Genomic DNA, 12,735 nt, shown 5'->3' on the forward strand with positions numbered 1-12,735 from the left:
TCGTGTATAATCAATATCACAGTCCTCCAGCAGCTGTCCCATTCCCTGGTCACACTTGGCCATGGAAGGGGTCAATGCACATCTGATGAGCTTTCCTATAAGCGTTCAGACTATCGTAGGACCATGGTGTCCACCTGCGAAGATCTGTGTCGTGCATGGACTGGTGACTTTTCTCATGTGACTGGACGCCATCTTGTTGCTCTACACTTGTTTACAGCAAGAACAATGGGAGTCCCGCCGCATGGGAGAAGATATAAAAGGCCCTGGGAAATCCACCATTTTACCTGATTTCTGCTCCAGCTTCTTTCCTGCTTAAGCTGCTGGACTCTCACCAACGGGATGTTCTAACAAAGGGACCGAGATCCTTCCAGAGACTTGACTTGAGCCAGTAATTTATTCCATTGCTGCTACAAGCCTGGACCAAGAACTTTGCAAGTGGTGTTTGCATTTGATTCTTTCCTTTAACAATTTTAACTTTCTTTTATGAATAAACATTTGGATTTCAGATGCTAAAGGATTGGGAACAGCATGATTTGGGGCCGGACCTGAAGTGTGTATTTATATTGAGCTGAGCAGGTGACTGGTCCTTTGGGATCAGAAAAACCTTTTATTGGATGAGACTGGTATGAGGAATGGTGCTGTTGGTGGTGCAGGGGAACTGGAGTGTCTGAGGTAACTGCAAGACAGAAGTGTTCGTCTGGGGCACCTTGTGAGTCAGGGCTGGGTAACCTTTCTTGGGTTGGGTGCCGCTGGCCCACAGAAATAGTCAGGGGTCACACACAAGTGAGAAGCCAAAAAGAAAACCCCTCACAAACGTGGCCCCGACTGAGAAGCAAAAAACACTCCCCATAGTCCCCTTGTGTGCAAGAGCTGTGGGGGGCGGGGGACAGGATAGCAGATCTTGTGTGCTCCAGGCCTGTAGCAGGGCGGAGGGAGGCTGGAGTACCAGCGCAGGCTCCCCAGTGCTGTGGGGAGCCCTGAGCATGGGGGCCAGATCCAAGCAAGCCGAGGGCTGCGTCTGGCCCCTGGGCCTTAGGTTTCCCACCCCTGTTGTAAGTGAAGGGTCCCCAGTTTGGGGCTGTAGCACTAACAGCAGCCCAGCAGCCCTCGGGAGTGCGTGGCCCGCGACACCCACAGCGCCTGTGGGAAGTATTCGGTGCCAGCGCCTGAAAGCCATGTCCATGGAATAGGATCTTAAACTCCTGCCCTGCCAGGCTGCTGAGTCAGGGTATGTCTACTCTACAGCGCTATTTCGAATTAACTTAATTCAGAATAGTTAATTCAGATTAAGCTCATTTGAAATAACACATCTACACACACAAACTATTTCGAAATAGCACATCCACACTGAGTGGACCCTGAACCGAAGTTAAGGCTGGCCAGAACCAGTGCCGGCAGGGCAGCAGGTTAGGACTTAGTGTGTGGGGCTGAGCCAGAGCTGCCCCTGGCATGCCGGTGCGTCTCGTGGGCTCGTTGCCATCAGCCCAGCTGCAGTTGCTGCTGGTTGCCATCCGGGGGGGTCCATTGGGGGGCTGTCAGGATCCAGGAGGCCCTGAGGGAGAGCGTCCACCCCGAGGAGCCCTCAGAGCTACTCTAGTCCTCCCCACCGGGGGCTCGTGCCCCATTCCTCCCTCACGTCCTTCCACTTACCCCTCCCTAGCCCCCCTTCCTGATGTCAAATAAGACACGTATGTTCACAAATAGAAACTGGGATTATTGAACAAAACTGGGGGAGGGGGGAATGAACTTCTGGGGAGACTGGCAGAGGGGAGGGGGAAACCTGGGAGGAGGGAGCTGGAAGGGGGAAGCAAGGGGAAGAAGGGGGAGGGGAAGCTCAGGGCCCAGGGTTGGGGGTCTCGCTGGATCAACTTGGTTTTCATGCAAACCTGCTCCTCAGTTCGCATGTGGCCTTCAGTGGCCAGGCTGGCAGCTATCCTGCCATAGACGGTCGCGTTCCTCCGTCTAGTGAGGAGATCATGGATGTTGGGGGCATCCCCCCCAAACTTGAATAAGGTCCATGATCTCCACCCTAGACCAGGAAGGCACTCGCCTTCTCCAGCCTCTGTCAGGCTCCTGGGAGCCGGCAGACTGCTCCTGGGGAGCGGTGGAGGGCTGGCTGCCAGTGGCTTGCTGGCTCATGTTTTGGGGCCCCTGGGTCAGGTGGCTACTGCTGGCTCTGGGCTGGCAGGCTTGGAGCTGGCACAGGCCCTGTGGCCAGGGTCTACCCCTTCAATGGCTCCGGGGCTGTGGGAGAGGAGAGTAAGTTTTCCTGGTTGTGCCCAGAGTGGCCACCAGGGCTCCCTGGGAAGGGCTAGAGGCCCCCTATTTCGAATTAAGTGTCTACACAGCACTTAATTTGAAATAGCTATTTCGAATTTGGTGTTACTCCTCGTAGAACGAGATTTACCAAATTTGAATTAAGCCCTCCGCTATTTCGAATTTATTTCAAAATAGTGTTTTGCATGTATAGACGCTATTGAAGTTAATTTGAAAGAAGGGCTGTTATTTCGGATTAACTTTGCAGTGTAGACACACCCTCACACTCCCCATGGCTGGGGCTGGCCAAAGCCAGTGTCAGGGCATTTCCCGTTAAAAGCGTTTCTAGGACTAAAGGACGAGTTGAGAAGCTTCACCGTCTGCCCCCAGATCCCTCAGCAGGAAGAGGAAAGGGGTCACAGGCTGCAGTGTCCTGTAACCAAAGGGCCTGGAGGGCCAGCGTGGCAGCCGGTCTGGAGAAGGAAAGAGCAGACAGGAGAGAGGCTAAGGAGACGGAGATGCACTGGGACGTAATGGGCCTTCTCAGGTGGCAAAGCTAAATGCCGCAGACCCTGCTTGATCTGCAGGTCCAAAAATCTGATTTTTTTTTTTTCTTTTCCCCCCTTTGCAGTCCTCTGAGCACTCCCCGGTGGCATCGCCGGCTGAGTTCCTGCCCCTCCCATTTCGTGCCATGGGACAGCCAGGAGAACCACAGCTCCACATACGCTGGCCTGAGAGCCGTGGCTGGGGTGTGTGTCGCACTGACGGGGCAGAGATGTTTGCTGTCTTTCCAGCTGCAAAGTCCTGTTGTGACTTTGTGTAACGTTTGCATTGCTTTCCTGCGGGGCTTTGCACGTTTCTGCCGCACAAAGTGCCATTTTTAGAGAGTAAAATTGTGTCTAGGTTGGCAGCAGCCAGTAATCCAAGCGCCTGGTGCTTGTAACCCTGCACTGTTCCAGCAGCACCTGACCTCCAGCACAGCACACCTCCGTGGCTCTTCCAGAGTTTCACTGCTGCTGCCCCACACTGCTCACTTGCAGCGGCCACTTCCCTGCCCTGGCAGCAGCTTCCCCTGCAGCCTCCCAGCTGCTATTTGGGACCCAACAGGCAGCTAGAACTAGGGATGTAAATAGCTGTTAAAATAGTTAACTGGTGAAATGATTAAAATATGCTGTTTAATTAGCACAGGCCGGCTAGGCCCAGGGCCCTGCCTTCCCCCCACGGGCTGCTCCATCAGGGGTAGGGCCCTGCCTTCCCCCCACGGGCTGCTCCACCAGGGGTAGGGCCCTGCCTTCCCCCCACGGGCTGCTCCACCAGGGGTAGGGCCCTGCCTGCTGGCCCAGCACAGATGGGACTGGAGTCCTGTAGGCTCGATGCCACCCTGTCTGCTGCCCCAACATGGTCTAGCTAGCTGGCCTGATGCAGCCCGGGCTGCTCTGGACCTCCAGCTGGCTACCCAGGAAGCCTTCTGGGGAGCCTAATGCTTCCCAGGTAACCCGTTAACCTTTTTCAGCCCTCGCTAGAGCCACTGCGAACCTTTACAGCTGAGCTGTCCTGTTGAGCAAACCCTGCTCATGGCCATTCTGCCTCCAGGAGCCTTGCACCAACTCAGTCGGCAGCTCAGGCTCTCCTGGCAGCTCTCAGGATGCCACGTGTGCAGCTTCATGTGGGCAGGAGAGTTCCCTAGAGTCACTGTTGGCATTTCAGTACCACCAGTGAATCTGCCAGCCCCTCACTTGCATGACAACCACCCCCACTGGATTTCCCACCTCCCACATGGTTTCCCACTGCCTCGGCGCTCTAGCATGCCAGCTGCCAGCAGCCGATTGCCACCTGCTTTGCCATTGTCAGTGCAGCCCTCATTCCAGATTTGAGCTCAGCCCACGGATCCAGGGTCAGGGGGCGCTGTGCAGCCCCCATTGCATTACAGTGGAGCGTCATCCCTCTGCCTGCCCCTCACGCCCAGGAGCAGCACTCCGTCTGCCGCCGCCCCCAGAATGCCCGGCAGCCTTGAACTGACTTTCCTTATTTCCACCACACACTGTCCTCAGAGAGATCCTCAGGTTGCTTATTAAAGACAGGCCGATCCTGCAGCCTGTCTCCAGTGCTCACAGGAGAGGTGCAGAGCAAGGCGGGCCCATGCTGGTGCCAGAGATTGTCTGCCGAGAAGTGCTGTGTGGGGCTGTGGGATTTAACAGCGGTGAAGCTTATGGGCTGCAGACAGCATTGGGAGATGGGGAACTTGGTGCTGAGCTCCTCTGCAGCACAGTGATAAGCTCTCTGAGGCTCACACCAGGCAGCAGCGCAGGGCTGGTACCCAGGGCTCTGCCCTTTCCATTGGCACAAGTACTCCTGGGGGGTGAACTGGGCAGCGGTACAAGCAGCCAGCATGTGTGTCATTGATGAGACATGTGTTGGCCACAGTTTGTGTTGCAAGCATGACTTGAGTGTGCCGCTGCTTCCGTGCCTCTGTGGCTGCTCAGAGCTTCCCCCAGTGAAATGGACAAGTGCCTGACCAGCCCCCTGCCTGCTACTCGATCTGGCTTGAGGCAGGGTGTGGGGGTAAGAGGCACCTGATGACAGCACTGGCAGTACCGGCAGTAAGAAGCCCTGCAATGGCCGCTTGAACAGGCAGGAGTTAGTGTGACAGTCCGGGCCGGTTTGGGCACCGCTGAGGGCGTCTGCTCAGGGCGAATTGCTCAAATTCAGGGCTCCTTACAGCCCCAAGACTGGAGACCTTCCCAAACAGGCCACACACCAGTCCCACAGAGCACTCCAGCTGCCTGCTTTAAGCCTCACAAGCAAAATCCCTCTGACACCCCAGCAATATCTGTGCCCCAGATGGCTCTGGGCCTCATACACAGGAGGGGGGTCTTAGAACCCAATCCCACCTACCCCGAACAAGTTCTGTCCGGTTCCAAGAAACCAGCCACAGATCTCTGGTCAATTTACCCGCTGGACCTTACCCACAAATCACACTGAGCCAATCCTTTAGCATCTAACATCTAGAGGTTTATTGCTACAAGAAAGAAAAGCAGGAGAGTGAGGTTGTTAAAGTATCATACGATACGTACATCGAATCTCCCAGGTCTCGATGCAGGCTTTAGCAGAGATGTTATAGCTGCTGGTTTAGAAGTCCTTGTTGTACATCCTAGGTTAGGACGGGTCCACAGTTCTTTCCAGCTCTTCGATCCCTGCACTGCTGTCTTTGGGATGAAGTGCTGAGCTGAGCACAAAATGGAGACGGCCACATGGCCAATTTATACGTCCTTCCTGGTCTCTTCTTGGCTGCAGCAGGTCACCTGGCCAGCAGCCTATCCCTGTGTTCCCTGCTGGTAGCTCTTAGGTGTCAGGCTTCATTCCCGAGGTGTGTCCTTGGCCCATTGAGTGCTATTATCCCACAGAGCCTCACTCATTAGCATGTCCATAGGCTGAGCTCTGCCCATTGCTCAACCACATGCAGAGAAATACTCAGTATCCACACAAAGTACATGCTTACAACTTCACACACAGACATTATACAATCACATGAATAGCGTACACAGGATTAGCAGACAGTAAGCTTCTATTCAACACCTCACATGGTCCCCTTTTATACCATTTTTGGGGCCAACACCCCCACCTATGGGTGCAGCAGTGATCTGGCTGCTTCCCCCAAATTCGGTAACATGACAGTCAGGCACTCATGCCTGAAGATATGGGGCTACAGTGGCTGGGAGCAATGCCAGATAACCAACCTTTCCAGATATTTAGATGTTGGATAACTAAACTTTTACTGTACTTCACACAACACACAGTCAACCTGTGGAACTCCTTGCTGGAAGATGTTGTGAAGGCCAGGACTTTAGCGGGATTTAAGAACAAGCTAGATAGGTACATGGAGCATAGGTCCATCAATGATTAGCCAGGCTGGGCAGGGGTGAAGTCCTTAGCCTCTTTGTCAGAAGCTGGGAATGAGTGACGGGAGGGATCGCTTGATAATTACCTTTTCTGTTCATTGCCTCTGGGGCACCTGACTTTGACCACTGTCAGAAGGTCTGGCCCAGTATGGCCAGTCTTATGTTCACTGTTTGTCCCAATCTGGGACTAGGGGCACCTGTGTTGAATTCCCCACCCTGCCACAGATTCCCTGTGGAACCCTGGGCAAGTCCCTTAGTCTCTGTGGGCCTCTGTGCAATAGAACTGCCATCCCTGCCTCCTCGGGGTGTTGGGAGGGGTTGTGTGCTATGCTGTGGATGCGTAGATGTTGGGGGCAGAGGGAAACAGGATTGTGGAGGTGCTAAGCGTGTTTAGTGGAGGGAAAAGGTCCCAGTTTGCTCAGCCTGCGTGTGTTTGCCGGGGCCGGGAACGTAGTGGGTGTTAAGAAAGGTGTTGCTGCACTTATGGAAAATGAGCGCTGGGAGCTGCATGCTGAGCAGTATGGGGGTGGGCTGAGGAGCCGGCACTAGCTCGGCTCCCGGTTTATGCGGGGTTTCCAGGCAAAGGGGGGAGCCAAGTGCTGGGACAGACCCAGTGAGACCCACTGTACTGCAAAGAGGAAGCGGGTGCAGCGTGAGCGACCTGGCAACCGTCTCAAGTGCAGTCATGAGACCAGGACTGGGCCCGTTGCATCTCGCCAGTAATCGTAGGGGTGGAGCCGGGCTGCACGGGGCTGATCTCTCCTGGTTGCAGTGGAGGGACACAGGGGAGCAGGTGTGAGTCACATCTCTAGGGTTCTGTTCCCTTTGGTTTGCACATGGGTGGCAGACTGACCTGCTGGAAACTTGCTTTGAAACACTTGATCTTCTGAAACCTAAAATAGTGTTGTCCTGGCCCTTTAATTGGGAACTTTCAAAGCACTTCCCAAACAATCATTGAGAGGATGGATTCATCTTGTAGCATTGTCGATCTTCGTATCCTCTCTTTTGCATGGGGGAAATTGAGGCTCAGATAGTGGCAGTGTCTTGCCTAAATTGCCCAGCATGTCGTGGGCAGAGCTGGGAATGAAACCCACAAGTCCCGATTTCCCAGTTCCTTGCTTTAAAGGGACAGAATCAATTTGAAATCTAGTCAATTAAATGCCAAACGTTAAAAGTGCTTCCACGCCTGCTCTGTTTTTGTGGCTTTACTACTGGGTGGTTTCAGTGATTTAGTGCCTCTGTTGCGGCCTGAAGGCCCCCACGGCAAGCGAAACTGATTAAAGCCCTGCCCCGACACACATCCGAGCCGGGTAACGACGCCATGCCCATGAGAACGGTCAAGTTGTGCATGTCTGTAAACAGCGGCAGGGCCTGCCCAAGCCAACGTTACACACACAGGGCAGGCAAATGCCCAGTTCTTAGGGACGTAAGAGACTAGTCTGCTACCCGATAAGCCTAGGCCTTGACTACTCGCATTCCCCCTTGGGATGTTAAATGTCGATTCATCAGCTAATCGGGAATTTCTGTGGCTCTTGTACATTTCAAAGGGAGGGGCACGGGGTCCCCACTGTGCCTCTGCCTCCTTTGTTCCCCCCAGCACCATCTCCTGCTCCCTGCCCCCCACACTTGGAGCCTCCTGTTAGAGGCAGCATTGCGGGGCCGTCCCTAAGTCTCTACCACACACCCTGCCTCTGTGTGCAGGGTGGGAGCAGGAGCTGGTGCTGGGGGAAGCTGGTTCCTCCCCCAGCACCATCTCCGTGGGCTGCTGGACCCAGCATGATTAGGGACTGAGCAATCCCAGCTCAGTCCTGGCTCGTGCCGGGCCTGGGACCTACCGTCACTGCAGCTCTGCATTTTAAATGTAGTAAGAGCCAGGCTGGCTGCTACACTTAAACTGCAGAGCCACAGCGGGGGTTAACTTCCCTTCTTGTGGTTGACAGAATTTGTATCGACAACACAATTAGCAAACTGCCTGCTTCTTAACGGCCCCAGTTGTTCTGTTTAACTTTCCGGGTAAAGGGCGCTCTTGCTACAGCCGCAGGTGAAGAACGTTTCCAGTGGCAGTGATTGTTCCTTTGATAGGGGTTGTTTGACCTCAGCACCTTCCTGCCTTCTTTGGATCCATGTTACTGCTGATCCAAGCTGAGGCCAAGCCTGTCTGCAGTACAGACACTCCTTGCCTTTTATGTAGGGCAGGGATGTAGCTCTGATTCCCCTTTTGCATCTTTCTCTTTCAGATACTCCATGGTCCACCTTGATGCTCTCTGGAAAATGGAGCTGGCAGAAGGAGGTAGGGGCTGGAACATGCCTGGCAAAGCAGCTTGCTTCCTGGAGTGCTAACAAAACTACTGACACTCACCTCCTTGCTCTCTGGGGCTTCTCACCACCCGGTCCTGCTGGGCCAGCTCACCTGGTCTCCCCCAGCTGAGGCACAGAGCTGAGACCACCACCACCCTGAGGAGCAATATAGATGCTGAAATGCTTCAGCTCCAAGGAAAATGCAGTTTTGGGCCCAGTTTCCTGGGAACCACTCCCCAGATGGGATCAGAACCCCAAGTGAATCATTCTGGCAAGCCCCCTTTAACAATGAAAGGAGGATGTAGACACTGGGGCTGTCTAGACTGCATCCCTTTTCCGTAAAAGGGATGCAAATTAGACATATCGCACTTGCAAATGAAGCGGGGATTTAAATCCCCCCCGCTTCATTAGCATACAAATGGCTGCCCCTTTATTCCGGCTCAGAGCTTTGCCGGAAAAAAGCGCCAGTCTAGATGCAGATCTTTCAGAAAATAAAGCCTTTTCTGAAAGATCCCTTATCCCTCATTCTGGATAAGGGATCTTTCAGAAAAGGCTTTATTTTCTGAAAGATCCGCGTCTAGACTGGCGCTTTTTTCCGGCAAAGCTCTGAGCCGGAATAAAGGGGCAGCCATTTTTATGCTAATGAAGCGGGGGGGATTTAAATCCCCGCTTCATTTGCAATTGCGATGTGTCTAATTTGCATCCCTTTTACGGAAAAGGGATGCAGTCTAGACACAGCCCTGGTGTCTCTGGTTATCCTCTTGGGTGTGTCCTGCCAGCCAAAGACCAAGACCCTGAAAACTTTGTATCTTAAATACCTTTCCTTTTAGGCAGGAATTCTGTGGTTCACATTCTCACCTTTCATGGAAAATTACCTGGTTAGGCCTTCCCAGTTGGGGTGGTCACATGTCTTCCTAAAACCAACCACTGTTTAGACTTGGAAGACAAAGGAACTTGTTCACAGGTGGTTGCCCAGATGTTGAGAGAAACACCCTTGACAGCTTTCGTTTTCCCATTTAAAACCACAAACCAGGGGTCTCCAACCTTTCTAACCACAAGACGCTTTTTCAGTTTGGGCTCGTCTACATTGGCCCCTTTTCCGGAAGGGGCATGTTAATTTCAGCAATCATAATAGGGAAATTCGCGGGGGATTTAAATATCCCCCGCGGCATTTAAATAAAAATGTCCGCCGTTTTTTTCCGGCTTTTAGAAAAGCCGGAAAAAAGCGGCGGACATTTTTATTTAAATGCCGCGGGGGATATTTAAATCCCCCGCGGATTTCCCTATTACGATCGCTGAAATTAACATGCCCCTTCCGGAAAAGGGGCCAATGTAGACGTAGCCTTTAAGTGCAATGTAAGATCTACCCCAAACCCAAATCCCCTTGCCTGGCTTCCTTCCCGCCCCTTCTTTGAAGCCCTGCCCCTGCTCCATCCCTTTGCCGAGGTCTCACCCTGTCACCCTGCTCACTCCATCCTCACTCACTTGCACCAGGCTGGGGTAGGGGGTTGGGGTGCAGGCTCTGGTCTTGGGCCAAGGGGAGAGGCTCTGAGATTAGCCCAGGGTGGGAGATTGGGGTCCAGGAGGAGTTTCGGGGTGCAAGGTCTGGGAAGGAGTTTGGGTGCAGGGGGGCTCATGTCTGGGGCAGGAGGTTGGGTGTAGGAGGTGGTCCAGGGCTGGGACAGGGGTTCAGGAAGCAGGCTCTGGCTGGGTACTGTTTAATTGAGATGGCTTCCAGGTGGTGGAGCAGTGGGGTTAAGGCAGGCTTGGCCTGGCCCTGCACCACTCCTGAAAGCAACTGGAATGTACAGCCATGGCGCCATGTGCTGCCCCTCGTCTACAGGCACTGAGCCCACAGCTTCTAGGGGCCACGGTTCCCCATTATTGATCACTGGGAGCTGCAGGAGCAGTGTCTGCAGCCTAGCACAGCATGTGGAGACGCCCTGCTCTGCCTCTGCAGGGACATGCCAGGAGCAGCAATTCCCACAGGGATAATGACTCCAGCCACAACAGGTTGGGCATTTGAGAACTCGCTGCTCCCAGAATTCCATGGAAGCAGGAGAGAGAAGTGACAATGATGAAATGCACAGACCAGTCGCACACTAAAAATAACCCACTTTGCAAGCAGTACAAGTAGTAACAACAACCCACGTGTGTGTTGGGTCCGGAGATGAGAGGGAAGGACAGTGCGTGTTTGTGAGAGTGACAGAGCTTTGCACTGCCAAGCCCCCTCCATCCCCTTCTCGCTGTGGGGGAGGAAGGACACCCTGACATCAGCACCTCCCCTCTTCTCCCTCCCACGCCCTGCACAGCGAGGAGGAGGCTCCCAAGGGGCAGCTCCGAGGCAGAGGGCAGGAGCAGCATGACACTGGGTGGAGGGGCAACTGAAGTGCCAACACTTGATAGCTTCCAAACCAGTCAGGATCACCTGTCAGAGGCTCCAAGATCTACTGGTAGATCCCAGTGTACTGGTTGGTGACCGCTGCCATTCTAGACCCCAGATTTCTAACTTTACATACAAGAATGATGCAGACATCAAAATCAGATACACCGATCCAGCAGACTGACGTTGATTGACAGGTTACATGAGGTGTTTTGTCCGAAGCATCTTTGAGTTATGCATATTGGTATCCATACGTCAATATCATAAAGTGTGGGGGGCTGGGCATCACACAATGGTCAGCCCAGCCCCGTGTCCTGTCTTCCAACAGTAGCCAGTGCCAGGTGCCTCAGGGGATGTACAGAACAGGGTCATTATTGAGTGATCCATGCAGCTTGGGCAATCAGGGTGAGGGACCCCAGAGCATGGAGTTGTGGCCCATCCTCCACGAGCTCCTCAAACTCCTTTTGTGGACCAGGCTTATAGTCGTGGTCTTCACACCCTCCCCCGACAACAAGTACCACACTCGGATTGTGTTGAGGAAAGACTTTTGTTTGTTTTAAGCCTGCTGCATATTCATTTAATTGGGTGATCCCTGGTTCTTCTGTGATGTGGAGGGGTGAGGAACATTTTCTTACTCACGTTCTTCACACCAGTCAGGGTTTTATATACCTCTCTCAGATCCCTCTGTACCTGTCTCTTTTCCAAGCTAAGAAGTCCCAGGCCTGTAACCTCCCGTGTGGACGTTGCCGCGCTCTGCACCTTTGCAGTTCTAATGCGTTTCCGAGATGGGGCGACCCGAACTGCGTGCACTGCTCCAAGTGTGGGCTTAGCATGTGTCTCTACAGTGGCGCTGCCTTATTCTCTGCCCCGCTCCTAGTGGCTCCTCCCCTGCTGTTTGCTTTTCGGACTGCTGCTGCACAGTGAGTGGCTCTTTTCAGCGATCTAGCTACAATGGCTCCCAAGATCTCTCTTGAGTGCTAGCTGCCCCTTTAGATCCCATCGCTTGCTGTGGCTAGCTGGGACGATGGTTTCCAACATACATTGCTTTGCATTATTAACATTGCATTTCAGAGGCCATTTTGTTTTCCCGCCAGTTGGTGAGAACTAGTCATTTTGTACCCTCTGCCGTGGCTTTACCACCTCACTGCTTACCCCTTTCTGTGGATCATTTCTCGATCTGTTGAATAGGGTTGATCCCAAAACAGGACCTGGAGGCACCTCTGCATTCTGAAAACTGACCATTTATTCCTACCCTTTGATTCCTGTCTTTTAGCCAGTTACCAGTCCATGAGAGGAGCTTCCCTCTTATCCCATGACAGCTCACTTAAGAGCTTTTGGTGAGGGACCTTGTCAAGGGCTTTCTGGAAATCTAAGTACACTTTATGCACTGGATCCCCTTTGGCTAGATGTTTTTGACCCTCCCATCAAGTGAATTCTAGTAGACTGGTGAGGCACGATTTCCCTTTACAGAACCCAGGTTGACTCTGTCCCTAACGTCTCTGTGTCTAATTCAGCTCTTTGCTATAGTTTCACCCTGTTAATAATGGGTTGATGCTGCTTTCCAGGTATAACATTGATCACAGATGAGCAGTTTGACTTTGGCCTGTCTTCTCCATCAGACAGGTAAGACTGAAGGGCCAGACCCTCTGCTGCTGTCAGTCACGCTCGTTTCAGTGAAGCCAGCAGCTGAAGATAAAGCTTCCTGCCTGGGCACTGAAGGGCCCTCCGGGATCTGACCCCGCCCATGGTGCTGAGTGAAAGCCCGCTGGGCGAGCAGGGATGTCAGATGGATATTGCATCATTGAATAGTCGTGTAACCACATCCCATTTGGGCAGTTACACAGCTATTCGATAGTCCCTGGAGGCAGCTAGTGCGCTCCTGCCCCACTCCCGGGGCGC

The 12,735-nt window shown here is 53.3% G+C and overlaps 1 protein-coding gene across 6 annotated transcripts in view; it reads left to right on the plus strand.

The window, feature by feature from the left end:
* Nucleotides 1-12,735, plus strand: part of PSRC1 (proline and serine rich coiled-coil 1) — a 57,207-nt gene that overhangs the window by 36,692 nt on the left and 7,780 nt on the right. For 4 of the 6 annotated variants that reach the window (XR_012897913.2, XM_075910448.2, XM_075910445.2 and 1 more), the window contains 2 exons: nt 8,393-8,445; nt 12,402-12,459. Coding sequence is in view for 5 of the 6 variants with exons in the window: in XM_075910444.2 (XP_075766559.2) it covers nt 8,393-8,445; nt 12,402-12,459 (111 nt within the window). In the remaining variant the exon portion in view is untranslated. Of the gene's footprint in view, nt 1-2,887; nt 3,006-8,392; nt 8,446-12,401; nt 12,460-12,735 lie in introns of all 6 variants that reach the window. The other 2 variants (XM_075910446.2, XM_075910447.2) reach the window with 1 other exon arrangement.

This window comes from Pelodiscus sinensis, chromosome 27 (assembly GCF_052426305.1).
Source record: "Pelodiscus sinensis isolate ZL-2025 chromosome 27, ASM5242630v1, whole genome shotgun sequence".
Classification (NCBI taxonomy): domain Eukaryota; kingdom Metazoa; phylum Chordata; order Testudines; family Trionychidae; genus Pelodiscus; species Pelodiscus sinensis.